This window comes from Xiphias gladius, chromosome 14 (genome assembly GCF_016859285.1).
Source record: "Xiphias gladius isolate SHS-SW01 ecotype Sanya breed wild chromosome 14, ASM1685928v1, whole genome shotgun sequence".
NCBI classification, from domain to species: domain Eukaryota; kingdom Metazoa; phylum Chordata; class Actinopteri; order Istiophoriformes; family Xiphiidae; genus Xiphias; species Xiphias gladius.
Genome location: NC_053413.1, coordinates 18,288,783 through 18,303,897, shown reverse-complemented (window position 1 = coordinate 18,303,897; position 15,115 = coordinate 18,288,783). Strand labels below are relative to the sequence as shown.

Sequence of the window (15,115 nt, the reverse complement as noted above, 5' to 3'; positions counted from 1 at the left end):
ATCTGAATATCACCATATAGATCATTTTCACTGCAGATGGTTTTGGATGTCAGAGCAAGAAAAGAACACAGGAATAAAAAACATTAATAATAACTCAATTCCTTTTCGGTGTGCCAGTTCCGGGGTCCTAGTATTGTGCACGCTCACTTACTTGAATGGTTTACTGGGTCACTAAAATGGGACAGAGCCATTGTTCATTTTATTAGATAAACATGTGCTTATCTTATCAAAAGCATAATTTCCGTTACAGCTTTATGTCAAGGGTAAGTTAAGGATGCCGCTCTATTACTACTAAGCATAAAAGGCAGAAAGAGAAGGAAAACCAGTTAAATACAAATTTATCCAACTTTCCAACTCCGGAAAAAGTTTATATATATATATATATATATATATATATATATATATATAACAGTCATATTTTTTAGTTCATGATGAAGCTCATAGGAAGTGGGTTGATATATGAGCTTTTTGCAGGTAGGCTGATAAGCAATAAGGAAATGAGAAACTGAAATACCACAGATAAAGTTTGTTTCAGGCCATTTAGAAACTTTGTCTCCGAGCATACGTTGTCCACAGGAGAGATTTGAAAAGTGTCAGTTTTCAACTCACCCTGTACATGTCTTGGCTACTTGTTTATAAAAATGTCAACGTGTTCATGTTTACAAAAAGAAAGAAATCAATCGTTATATTGTTATCACGTTTTTTCAAACTCTCAAATACCAGTCTCCAGAATCCAGTATTGGTCAGGTTCAAGTAAGCAGCCTACTCAAGAATATGAACATTATTTTTAAATCTACAGTTTTTCCGGAGGTAAAAAACGCTGGGTTTTTTTTTCTGACTTCTCCTTCTCTTCCGTTACCCAACTTACCGTATCTAAGTTGCATAAAAATCACTCCTCTCTCTCTCTCTCTCTCTCTCTGTCTCTGTCTCGCAAGTGCCAGTGATTTTTGTTTACTACAGGAATTTTGTCCAGCTTTTCGTTCCTCGCTGCAGAACTGGGAGCGACTGGTTTGGGAGTGACAGCAGACTGAATCACTACACCTGTATTTTTCTTTTCGCACGTCGTTACGCTTTTAATACCAACACAGCGGACCGTTTCCTGATCTCAATGCCCCCCCCCCCCCCCAAATCCATCCGCGCGTGCTCTACCTGAGCGCTCCGAGAGGCGCATCTGTCCTCCCTCCTACTGACGTCAGAGCCAGTGGCTTGTCCTCGCGGCCGGAGCTCGGACTGCGGGAGATCTGTGCGAGGAGGAGGAGCAGTCCAAGTTTGACTTTCCCCAGACAAGGAAAAGTCTTTCACTGAACGAGGAAAAATTAAAGGAAAAAAAAAAACAAACAAAAAAAACCCTGAAGATTTGTGAAGATCTGATAAAGCGGAATATCGCGTCTTGTTGGCATGGACTGACAGCCTCTCAGCCGGAGCTTCACAAACACGATGGCAACCCGTTTTCTGAAGTGGATCAGCCTCACCTCTCTGCTCTGCCTGGGCTCCTGCGTTCTGGCGGAAAGGAAAGGTATGTCAAGGGAGCTATTACAGCAAGTACGTGGCTGGGTCGTAATGGTGAGGCGGCTTTCGCTTTCCCTCTTTGCCCGCCCGGCATTTGCATAAATCTCACAGAAAAATCACGGGCTGCTCGCGAAAGCCGCAGAGAAACTCGATCCAGCGTGGGAGCAAAGTTTTCTCACAGCCTCGCTGTTGAGCCCTGTGACCTGGCAGAAGCCACAGAGAGGCCCCAGTAAAAGCCGTAGCGTTCACCATAGTTAGGGGCTGATAGTCACGTCCAGTCGCGCGTGTTGTTGCGGGAAAAGTTGATTAGCCAGCGGGTGGACTGCGCAAATACGCATCTCTGCCCCAACCCCGTGTGAAAAGCACGCCAAGTTGCACCACGTTGATGGTGAGGGGATGTGGATTGTGCAATTTTCTGGCGTACTTTTATTTTCGATGCCCCTTGAAGTGCCTTTGTAAAAAAAACTTTTGGATCTCTTCGTAAACACAGGGTGAGCATTTTCGTCCTGAGTGCTCTGCGCAGCGTATGACCTGCTCGTGGGCAAGAACAGAATGAAAACCGGGGCACGCTGTCACCTTGAAAACATACTATAAGTGCATTCGATGCATTTTGTAACTTTTTCCCACCCTCAAAACACGTACACCGCTGTCTGACTTTGCCACATTTTCTCATTTGAGTGTTTCCCTTCCCTCTGTAGCCGACTCAGCTGTTCGCATTTATTTATTTTTATGTGTATTTTGAGCATCCCCTCACACGGTAAGAGACTGGTGCATGTGTGCAGCTCCTTGCATCTGGTCCTCAAAGGAAACTAGATCAAAATGTGAGGAGGGTCACTTCATTCTACTTGCACAAATGACATAAAGCAGGGGAGCCTGGAAAGTGTGGTATGGACTGAGGAAAGTATGAAATCAAGTCCTTAAGCAACAGGAACATTGTTTCTTGGATTCTCTTGCTTTGCTTGTTTCAGAGCTTTCTTTTGGCCCTGGCGTTAAGGTCAAACAGCTCTTGGTTTTTATTGACAGGGGTCTGTTTTGACTGTTACTTCAATGCTGTTTTCCCATCTTTCACAAATGATGTCCTTTGTCCTTTAATAGCTGAAATTCCAGAGTCTCTAAATGGACACCTAACCGTAGGCCTTATCAATATTTGACATAGATATGACTGAAAAATAAACACGGGAAAGACCCTGCATCCCAGTGGTTAAATGAAATGTTAGTGTAAAATCAAAATCTCAAAAATATTGAAATGAATTCCACATGTAGTTTCAGTGACTCAGGGTGCATAAAGGCCAGTTGTCAGGAGAGAAAGTGACCAGAAATATCACTTTACTCCCTAATGACTTTAACTTCCTATTCTCATGAATCATCACTGTCCACACTCGTTGCACTGTTGTTCTTCTTTATAAGCAGATAAGTACAGTGTGCTCAGTGCCAGCAGCGCACGTGCAATTTGCATCTTCCCTGTCTGCTCCAGCAAGTAACAACCAGTGCGGGTTTTTTCACAGAACCATAACAAATCAAAATTGTTTGTGAGCCAAAAAGACAGAGTTCCTAAATATTTCTGGACCTCTAAACAAAGTAGAGAGCGCACAGTTCACACAGCAGCAAGGCTCCCAAAGTAAACAAGGATTTGGGAATTTTATTAAGATCAGAGAAGATTAGAAATGAGCAGCCGTAATAATAGTTAAGATATAAAGTACAATTTTGTTTAATTACTCTTCATTTTTTTGCAACTGATCCCATTTCCATTTCCAGCGAAATGTGAGCTCCAACATATGGTCAGACAGTTTTAGTTCTTGTTGTTGTTGTTGGTTTTTGTTTTTGTTTCTGGCCAGGGGCTGAGACAGATGTTTCTTTGTGGCACACAAAGTGTGTTTTCCTAGTACACAGTGTCCATAACAGTCAAAACTGATTTGAACAAGATGTCAAATTCCATTTATGTTTCCTTGGCAGCAAAACTCCAAACCAAAAAAGCCAAATAACACTTGCTTGGATATCTGGGTTGTTTTACATCTCGATCAACACAATTAACACACAAGTTTATTCTTGTTACTGATTAAAGAAGAGTTGCTGGAGGGTGCTACAATATTTTCTTTGGGTTGTACCATCCAGTTTGCAGTAGGTTTATCATTGACTCCAAATCAAACCCGGTATAGTATCTATAGTTTATTCCTTAATATTTACACGTTGACTACTTGAAATAGTTGTTTTTGGACATTGGTTTGATAATTAAGAACGGGGTCTGAACACATTTGTTGGATGTTAGTGGTGGACTGATAATGTCTTAGCAAGATTTGATTCCTTATCTGTAAAAAAAAAAAAAAAAAAAAAGAGCAATTCTTGTAAGTGTATTAAGACAGGATGTGGAAAATATTGCCCAAATAGATATTAGACAGCTTTTATTTTGAAAATAAGAGGTGTTATTTTCCTGTCTGGCAGAATAATAAAAGATTAAAGGTACTTACTGAATTTGCATGTGTGTTGTCAGGTGCATGTCGACCTAAAAATAGATGTATGAATGAGTTATATTTAATTTTCTTAAAATTTAAAGTCGTTAAGTACATGAGGTACTGTAACATGACATCATTTTCCAGTAAAAAAAGTATCTCCAAAATATCAAAACAAGAAGTACAAACAGTCATGTTCTAAAATTAGTTGCAATGCATTTCTGAGATAATCCAAAGGGATTTCAAAGGGTTTTATGAGCCTTAAGAAGAAGCATAATTTTCTCAATCCACAAAGGAGCAAGTAATCCTTCGATTTTATTTTTTTTTTAAATCACCAAACCGGGAGATACGTGGTTTTCAGGGATGGCCGACTGTTCGATCTAATTTAGTAAAGTCTGTTTGACCTGAAAGTGTTTGTGTTGCTAGGAAGCAAGTGAGAACATCTGGTCAGCTGTTTACACTTGTAAGTGGCAAAAGATTTGAGAGTTGAGAAAAACTTGAGGTCGATGGGGACCATGGATGGAAAATAAACCTGTGGGCCATATTACTCTGTATTTGTGCGTTGTCCAGGGAAAATCTGAAAAGCACAAACATTTTCATCATTCCCGGGTCAAAGAGCTGAAGAGAGAGAACACCTCAGAGTGACATTAACAGTTTTGCTCATTTGATCACAGATACAGTTACAAAACCATTAGTGGAGGGAAATATGCACACACATTAACACACACACACTAATTCATCCTTTTTCAATTAACAGTTCAATTAACCTCTCCCCTAGATAGTGATCATCCATTTATAGCTTAGCAACCAGAACTAGGCACAGCAGAACTCCATCTTTGGACTTCTCCATATATTAAAAAAGTGCTCATGGAGCTGTATAAAAGCCATTAAAAGAGTTTTTTTTTTTCGTAGCCTTTCCGAAACCAAAAACACAAGAGCGAAAGTGTAAGGAATGGCATGTCCAGCTAACTAGTTTAAAGCCTACAGTAGTAATCATGCATTACTTCCAAGGCCAAGGAGCACATCATTGATTAACTAAATTAGTTTGTGGGGTAACAACAAAAGTGGAAGCCTAACCAGGATGTTGCAGTAACAGAGCTGAGGGTAACATTGAGAGCTCTGTCCTGTTTTTTTTAATTGGATTTAAGGAGGTTTACACTCCAGCAGCAGTAGCCCTTATTACCTGAGATGGCGTTATGTCTGCCAAACACATCGGTTATACCTGATCCTAAAAGATTAATGCCCAAATTTAATAAATGATGATCATACTTGGGAAATAAACAGCCAGGTGGTCATTTCGCCCCATCACACAGCACACCTCTGACCGCCTGTAACGGGGAAGACATTTGGAAATGAATTTGAGTTTTAATAACGCACCCGGCAGTGAGTAAGCCTCTCCCACAGCAAGCCCACGTGTCGGTCCTCCGCTCGGCGATAGCCTGGCAAGATTTGGTAGCTTCTGTGAGATTCAGACAGGACTTGCTAAATAATAGAAAAGCTCTTTGTCCCGTATTTTGGCATGCTCGGTTTATTAACTGTCATCATCTGCGGAGAGGTTTTAAATAATACCCACAGCTTCACCCAGCTGCCAACCAAGATTAATAACTGTGGTGATTTATTTCCCAGATGAAATGCTAAACGGTCTCAGAATCAATGGGATTCTTTTGGTTTTATGAGTGGAGCTGTCCTGGAGAGGTGATGATTACATTTTTTATTGTATACTGAAGTATTTCTAAACCTTTAGTCTTAGAATGCCCAAACCCAAAGTGCAGATATGTGGTGAACCTGCCTGAGAGCCTCTTTCACTGGGTTATGAGTTAAAATGTGAAAGATCAAACTAATATCAGGTGCGTGTAAACCGCTAAATCCTTAATCCCTAATCCCGGGCTCCCCAGTTCGCTTTGGGCACAGGATAACCCACTTATATCAGTATGTTTTCTCAGAGTTAATGGATTATTCACATTCTCGACAGAATGAGATTGGAAGATAATATACAGTATATAGGTGAAGTCCAGCTCTTGCCTTTAAATGTGCTTGGACACCTGCAAAAGCTGGGCTTAATCATTACAAAACTTTACTCCTACAGTACATTTCAGGATTCTGATTAAGTGTTTTTCCCTCTGCGTTGTGTTGGGATCTAACAAGCCACTTTCCCTCATCAGTCATCAATTTTTTCCATCACTTTCAGAAATCCGTGCCTTTTCTTTTCATTAAAGCCCACTCTCTCGGATGAGAAGGATGTCGGTAGTGAAATATAGGTTATGATCCTGTGTAATCCTAGAATCTCTAGTCTGCGTTTTATGGTCCAGAGTGGCCCTGGTGATACCTCTGCTGCTGCTGAGTCTTGCTGGTCCTCTGATGACCTTCCCAGACTTCCATCTGCTGCAGCTATTGTTGGAAATATGGCTTTTTGTTTTAGACCGTGGGAGCTTGAGGATAATTTCTCACCACCTTCCCTCTCAGCTTTGATAAACTGCACCATGTCTGAGCGGTAGAGATTTTAAAAAGCTGCTGGCGAGTTGCAGGATTTCGGTTTCACTCTGGGACAATAGTGCCTCTGTAGAGAGCAGGTTATCTGGCAGCACTGATACCTTTGTAGAGCAACCGAAATCTGTGCTGTGCCGCAGACGTACCCGAGGCTAGACGTGTGTCATCAAGAGGGAACACAGAAGTGAAGCAGCTTTTGTTCTGCTTCTCACTTTTAAGAATCTGAATACAGTAAATCGGTTGTTTAGCCTTACAAATCAAGTAATACTGCAGTTCTGTAGCTGTTAATTATGTGTCTGGTTGAACTGCTTCTAAGTCTAAATAAACCACAAACAATAAAGTTTTATGTATTGTTTTCATGTCCAACATTAATATTTAATAAGTCAAGAAATGCTGCCTGCTATGTGACTGACATTAATTATTAAAAGCCCTTCTTCTGGCTTCCCACTCAAAGTAAACCAGTGTTTGTTGTGTTGTAACTGACACTACTCAGATCCATTCTGTAGTTTGTATACATCCACTGAGAACACAGTGTGGAATAACCGAGTGAATGTGGTTACTCATTGAACTGATTTGCGTCTTTTGTTTGTACATGGTGACAAAGTGATCCGCTGCATTTATGGCCTTTCCATGATCCACTGGCTATGCTTGGAGTCTCTAGTGGAAAGAGACCCAGGAATTCAAGTTGGAAAAAAGGCCCTCTGATATCTTCCCATCTCATCAGGTGCAACGTCTTGTTAAAAGGGAAAAGAGGCCACGGCTCCAGTTGAGTAATTGAGCCCATCTAAGTATGTCTGTTTAAGCCCTGCTTTGTGGACGAATAACTCTCATTTTATTAGGGATGCAGAATGTATTGATAGATCATTAGTAGTCTTTACGAGTGCCTCTTAATAAAGCTATCAAATTGGCAGCAGAATAAAACCAACATACATTTTTGTATAAATAAGACATAGCTGAGAGAACTACTCAATTATTCAGTTAGTCGAGTGACAGCAATCTGCGACTATGTTGATAACTAATTAATTATCATTTTCTAAAGCAGACTGTCGTCTTTCAAGTCATTTTTTAAGCAAAAATACACAACATTCCCTAGTTCCAACCTCTCACTTGTAAAGGTTTGCATCAGTTAATTGAATATCTTTGGGTTTTGCACTGTTCGTTTGACAAAACCAGCTTTTTGAAAACATTACTATTGGCTTTAGAAAATGGTAACAGGGATTTTCCACTTTTTCTGATGTTGAATGAAAACAAAGACAATAATCTTCAGATTAACTGATAATTTAAATAAGTGTTAGTTAGTTAAGGTTGAAACCATAATTAACTCTTGTATTAAGATACAGTTGGCATGTTGAAAAGTTTATCTTCTATAAATCTATTTTTGCATGTGCATTTATACCAAGATTAGAACAAAAATGCATATTAGCATTGGCATTATTGACATATATAAAAGAAAAAATTTGGATATGGTATATTAAGCATCTTCAATAATATATTGGTGCGTCCCCACATTTTATTGTTTATCTGTATGCACTTTCTGTTTACAGTATGTACATCTGTATATTATTTTTTGAAGACAAGTTCACACCGGACAGAAAACCTGAGAAAAATACTGTTGGAACAAATGCATGACTTAGGTTAAGCTCAATTTATGGGTTAATAAGGAAAATTATTTTCTCTTTTTATTGGCTGATATATGTTTACCAGCGTACTGTACACTCTCTTTACATTTATGCCAGTTGCAGACACAAAAACATTTCTTTCCAATTAATTTCTCTTGTGAAGGAATTTCTTGTCTTTCATTTGCTTGACAAAGCAGTTTTTGAATGTGTCTGGTCTGGCTGGAACTGCTGAAATATTAAGTCAGCTGTAGTAGTGAAGGTAAAGATGGAGAGTGGGCACTGAACATGTTTCCATCCTGGAGGCTTTTGACTTGGATGAACACCATGGCTCTAACACACTGCAAACCCTGCAAACCCTGCACAAGACCCTGTTTATTTGTATTCAGCAATGAGCTATATGGATCTTCGGGTCACAATTCAAATGTAAAAGATGTCAATGAGATGGACGGGTTGGTGCACGGATCAAAGGAAATATCACAGCAGGGGAGAGAAACAGGAAAGTCAGGATACACAAGCAAACATCAGAAGGATGGAGTGAAACCTTTGACTTTGGAATTTGTGTCCACGCTTAATCGTTCATCAAAGAGGCCTCAAGCTCTTTCTATTTGTTGCTGCTTCACTTAAGTCTCCAAATTGGAGACCATTATCCTGAAGAACTCCTGTAGGTGTGGTGTTTTCTGTAATGACCTCCAGGTCATTTTGAGGAGCAATGCTTCAATCAGGACTCACCCAAAAGAGGAATCCCCTACAGGGAGGAGAACAATAGCTTAACCAACAAATCTCCATCTCAGAATATTTCGGAAGAAATCACTGGTTGAAGGGTGGTGGCTGATTTCTGAAGCTTGCTTCACTATTACATTTAGCCACTTCCTGTGTGGTTCATTGGCCTAGTAAACTAAATGGTGCATTTTAAGCTTTGAGTCACTCTTAGTGGTTTGGACCTTGTGCTACTTGATGGTTAATTTATCCAATTTTTGTAAATGAATTCCTGCATTTGTCAAAAGCTATTGGGATGCAGATCCAGGATGTTTAATTTGTAATCCCCTTTGCAGTGTGCAGAGGGGGGAGGCTTCCTGCCTCACATCCTGATTAAAAGGATGTTGTTGGAGCTCTTTAACAGCTTTAACCTGAAGCATTAGGCTATTTTCCATTTGTTTGTGTTGGCTCAAGTGTAGTCTAATGCTTAAAGGTTTTACTTTTTCCAGGCTCACAACTGTGAACAATGCAGAACGCTTAAGAATCGCTGATATAAAATTGCTCATCTTGACTTGACCAGAATTTACTGCAACTGACTACATCAATGGGGGTGTAAGTGAATATATTTACATCAAAAACTATATGTACTTAATTTATAGAATACAGTGGGGTCTAAAAATCTGAAACCACTTTTGGACCCCACTGTACATAATTATTTATGCCTTTCAAGGTTATCCTGATCAGGCTTGTCAGATAGTTTTCATTGCTTGGCTACCGATGAAAAAATGTTTTCTTTGCCAGTGTTATTAAGGCATTACATGCTTCATTGCAAGGGCGTGGTGGAGTGTCAGTCAAGACAGTACATAACTTTCCAGCATTATTGAAAAGGTAGTAGTGGCGAGTAATAGCTAGTCAAATAGAAAGAGAAGGGGGTTTGTCTAGTTTGGTCTTCGTAAAAAAAAAAAGTCAAAAGGAAAAGAAAAGCAACCCCAGTGTTTTTTTTATATGCTTTTATCTTGCATTCAACAGCGCATGGATTCCAGCATTAAGAATACAATAGGAACTAACTTTTCTTGAGAGCAGTTTGTCACAACCAAAGTAAACATATGTAGACATGCAGAATCTCTTGTTAATCACCTGTATTGCCTCCAGATGTATTCAAATCTAGACCCCCTGTCAAATCTATGAATGGGCCTGTAATTGACAATTTGCAGAGTGCAAAGCTTGAATTCTATGCGTACAGTGCGCCTATTGCGGTAGGCTTCCCTGGGCTTCCCAGGGCTTCCTAACAGGAGTGTCTCCTACAGAAAATGTTAATAAGGCTGAAAGTTAGCCAGTATACATAGGTGGGTGGCACGTTTCCAAATAAGATAATTGGAAAAGCTACATGACTGAGAAAAACATACAAAGAAAAAGGAAAAGTGCACGAGACAAATTAACTCACATCCAACCCTTGTGGCTCATCTGTAGACCAAACTTGAATGAATGTCTCCCTCCCAGCAGCAACCCCTAAGTCTTTGGACAAAGGGTTCTTTATTTGGGACTTGTTGTCTTCTTTGACACGGGCTTATATGTCTTCCTTGACCTCAACTTGCCATGTGGACATGACTTTACAGCCCTGTGTCAACAGTGTGGAGAAAAGCATCCCTGTTGGCTAGAAGTTATGAAGGCCGCAAGGGTAACAGAATCCATTCAGTCGTCTTGGAGCTTGATATTAAATCAGGGCAACTATCCTACATACAAATATCAGTAGAAAAAAATAGCTCATGCCTTGAAATGGTAACAACACTAAGAGTTACTCGATAGTTAAATGACAATGCCAACATGTTGATATTTAGCAGGTATCATGTTTACTGTGATCATCATCTAGGTAGCTAAGCATTTGCTGATTATCAACCAGTGTCATTACGATTCACCCTCTGGAACCTTGAAAGGCTGTACAAAATTTTTAATGTTTAAAACTTTGACAGGCTGGTGGCACTAGAAGAAATGTTAAGGGATCACCAAATTCAGTAGAATTAGTCCACTGAGCACCATGTATATCTGTACCAAAGTTTGTTGCAATTTATCCTATAGTAGTTGAGATATTTTAGTGTGGACCAAAGTGGTCGACCAACTAACTAACTGACCCACTGACTTTGACATCCCTAGATGCCAGTGAGTTAAAATAAGTGTTTAATCAGATAGTTTTGTACAGGTCTAATCGTTTGTCTCTTCATCGACCAGTAAAGTATAATTCTTGCAAGTAAACGTTGCAAGACATTCATCCTCACCGAAAATCTCTGTCTGAATTATGACAATGATGATAGGGCTGCTGGCAGTGTATTGTGTTGGGTTTTGTTAGAAGAAGAAAAGAAGATGTCAGCCCTTCTCCTGCCATGGTTCCTGCATTTTACAAGCCAACATCACCCCTCATCCGGATTCATCGGCGTTGTAAAACTTACAGTATTTTTCTTGCATTTATAGATGAGATGACATCATTGTTCATAATATCTTAGTGGTGGCAAGGCTCGGCTGCAGAGTTGATATAGGATTTGTTTAACTCCCAGAGTACTAAAACATAACATGCACTAAACTCAACACCCCTTGTGTACCACCTTTTCTAATTGCATGGTAAGTTTCATCAACACCAATGCTTCATTGAGTTTAGAATTAATTTCCTGGTGGGGCTTTGAGCGTAACAACTTCATTACCACATGTTTTCATAATAAAAGCCAGAAGCATGTAAAAAAAAAAAAAAGGAGTTCTGCTTGCTTCACTTGCAATTTTTCCTTCCATAAAAAAGTTGAAACTGACCCTTTTAATGCAAGACTGCCCGCTAAACCCTTAGTGAAGGCCATTGAAGTATATACCCATGCACTGCATCATATTATAGACCCATGACACTTGAAGCATCATTGATGATCAATATCTACTGCTCTTTCCTTTCATTTTCATAACAAACCACTTCAGCTTCATAGTTATGTTGCTAAGTGGAGAATGGGTTCCCTGATAGAAATACCCTGGAGTGCATAGTTGGACAGGTGCCAGGCAGTAAGGATTAGCCCTCAGGACCCGCAGTGTATCCACTACATCAACAACCTCTTCCTGAGCTGATTAGGAAGGAGTCTGAGATTTTTTTAATATGAATCCACATGTTTAGTTCTATCCGAGTATTATAGCAATAATCAGACACACACGAGATTTCTGAGAGATTAAAAATACTCAAAACCTAATTGGGTTTTGAGGTCAAAGGACATGTAAACATCCCACTGAAAATGATTTCTTTAACCGGTCAAGCAGGAGGTATTTAAAATATGCATGTTAGACTGGCAGTGGAAATAGTCATATCCGTTTCTTCTTATTGTTATTCTGGTTTGGTAAGTCAGCATTTTGAATACTTTTTTATGAGGTAATGCCTTATGCTTCCAAGAAATGAAGTGATCTGAACTTTCCCAGATTTATCCCAGGTTATAAATGTTTGGCACCTGTTAGCTGATTGAAAAACCTCCAAAAGGAGATCCAGGATTTGGAGCTGGAAACATCATAACATCTGCTGATCTCTTAAGATCATGTTTGTAATGGGCAAAACAGTCTCAACACGGGGTCCATTGAGGAGGTGTTCTGGAGCTTTTGATCATATCGCGCCATCTTTTGTGAAAGATTTGCCCAGTTGTCATTGAATTGTAAATGTTCAAATTTCCCTTTTTCTGGGTTACTTTGAGGGCGTCTTGTCCACATTGTCTTAAAAGTTAAGACTAAAAGTTCATTCTTGATCCTGGAAATAGTAGTTTACAAAACAATCTCACCAGAAGGTCCATTTAATAGCTGTTTTGGAGCTTTCAATTTTATCACAGAATGGAGTTTGCCCAGTTGCCAAGATTTTTTTTAAGATCTTGAAGGATTTCCCATCCATTTTGGCTTAGAAGTTGATACTGAAAGTTTATTGTTGACTTAAGAAAAAGTAGTTGACAAAACAATGTTAATGCAAGGAGAGGAAGATAGTGTGATATGTTCTGAAGCTCCAGAACAGCGACAAAATGGACATAGTGGTGAGACTTTTTAGTCTAATACTGTTTCCAAGATCAAGAATGAACTTTCCATCTCAAAGTATTTGTAACGGTAAATTGTAATGTGTGATATAAGGCAATTATTGCATTAAAGTTTTATATATTTTCTGTCTACAATACATTGGGTTATGAGAAAAAGGAAAGTGATTGAATAGCTATAATGTTGGAGAGGTTTTGCTTGTATGCTGACCACTCTCCGGAGTAGTCATGAGAGTCCATCATGTGCATTTCATACACAGTGATTCTGAGCCAGGGTCCTTGTGTTCAGCAGTGTAGCTGATAGTGAGAATAGGGTCTAGTCTGCCAAGTCTGATGCCTTTGATGACTGACGCGAAGCAGCCAGGCCTTAGGTTGTGCAAAAGCCCCTCTGTGTCTCTGTAGTGAGGGGGCGGCCTTGAAACAACCACCCTCTTCAGTCATGATCATCTAAAACAAGCTAACACATTGTTAGGTAGCTTTGTTAACCATATGGGACATGCTTTTTTTGTCAGGAACAGGATAACACCCTGCGTGTTAACAATGGATGAAATCTGACCCGTGGGCTTGTGGGAGAGGTGTTTGATGAAAAACTAGCAACATTTTCTGTCAGTCCTTGTTTTTCACACTACTATGATGACGATAGAATTGTTCTGAAAATACTCTGAAGATTATAACCGAGCACTCGGGGGACCCAAGTACTTGGCAGTGGCACCTTGTTACATTTCAAGCATTTCAATTTGATGTGTCATCAGGAAGACGTAGCTAAATTTTTCTGAGCTTTTTCTGTGCAAATCAAATCGGTCATGCTTTTGGCGAGTACAACGCAACATGTAACAAAATACCCTTTCACAGAGTTGAAAATGATGAGAGTTCCCCGGCTGTACAAACTAATTCCCCAAGCTCCATTTGTCCCTGACTTATGCCCTTTGCCAGTGTTGATGAGGAAGAAACGACTCATCAGTGGATTTAAGGGCCTGCTGATGTGTAAAGCAGAGGTTGAAATAGTGAGTAAAGGCTGAGCAACAGAGTAAAGCTTACTAAAGCAAACCCCGGGGGTTTGTAGAATATTCCTTTTATGGGATCTCTCTCTGAAGACTTCAGTGGGGCAGAGTTGCTAGAGACATGACTAAGGCAGTAACAGAGTGGTTGGCAGGCAACGCTGCGAAACAGTGGTTAGACCTACACAGAAATGAGCCTGTCAGCAATTGGGCTAAAAATAAGAAACCCTTAAGAAGAAAGGTTGCTCAAAGAGCGTCTGTCTCCTTTGTTTAGATGAAGTGAGGAGTCCGGTGAGGGAGAGTTATCTTTCCTCTCTGCTGATGTGCACCAACCTGGGTATGCTGATCTACGCTGGGAATGCTTAAACCAATAGGGAATTCCCAAATCACAGCTGCTCTCTCCTGCTGGAATGATGTGTGAAATGTGTGGGTTTTTTCGCTTGTGGTTGCTGTTTTTCTTTCTCTGTCTTTCTTTGCCTCTCTTCCTCTGCTCTTCTTTTCCAGACATGGCTCAGTGGCGGTTGGTGGAGGATGGGGGTTGGGGGGAGACCTTGAGCAGTGAGTTAGCAGCAGTGTGCTCGCCACCCACTCCCTCTCCAGTCTTCCTTTCGTGCTTCCTGTGGGATTGAAGAGGAGTATGGTTTTAACAGGGAAGGAGAAGGAAAAAAAAGACGGGAGGTGGGGGTTGGGGGGGTGTCTTGGCTAGAATGGGCTTCAACAGGGAGAATGCCTGGACGTTAAAGAGGAAGTGGGTTGAATGTTGGAACATTTCAGTAGAATGGTGGGTGCATTATTGGAATTTCAATGGGGCTCAGGCTGACGGAGGTTGTGAGAGTTTTGGGTAACAGGAGTGGGATTGTTTGGTGCCCCTACAGAGCACTAATGGACTTTCCAACAGGGCGTGTGAGAGAACTTTAGTTTTTCTAATTATGTGTATTGCCTGATTTATTTGAGCCTCCATGTGTGACCCCTCATATGTTGGTCACAGCTGAAGAGTAATAAGAGTGCAGCTGTGTTTAACTAACTCTAATAAATCAACTTAGTGCCCAGTAATTTATGCCTTTTTCAATGCAGATTCTATCATTTATGGTTTATTTACCTCTTCTGTCATGGATAGCACTATGGGGTAATGAATACATCGACTATTGTTCAGTATGTTAATTATTCACAGTAGGAACTTAAACAATAACCAGCATGAATACAATAAAACATCATCTTGTAACTTTTCTCACTTATCTCCTGTGGTAGCCATGAAAACAGCTTTGGTATTATTTTCCCAGGTTTTGAGATATTTCTCTCTCTGAGATTTCGGGCTCCACCCCAATGCAATG

At 40.1% G+C, this 15,115-nt stretch overlaps 1 protein-coding gene across 1 annotated transcript in view; it reads left to right on the top strand.

The window, feature by feature from the left end:
• The first annotated feature begins 1,171 nt into the window (after positions 1–1,171).
• The window catches only part of egfra (epidermal growth factor receptor a (erythroblastic leukemia viral (v-erb-b) oncogene homolog, avian)), a 43,103-nt gene continuing 29,159 nt past the window's right edge, over positions 1,172–15,115 (top strand). The window contains exon 1 of the mRNA XM_040143476.1: positions 1,172–1,516. Within this exon, the coding sequence (XP_039999410.1) occupies positions 1,438–1,516 (79 nt within the window). The 5' untranslated portion in view covers positions 1,172–1,437. The remainder of the gene's footprint in view (positions 1,517–15,115) is intronic.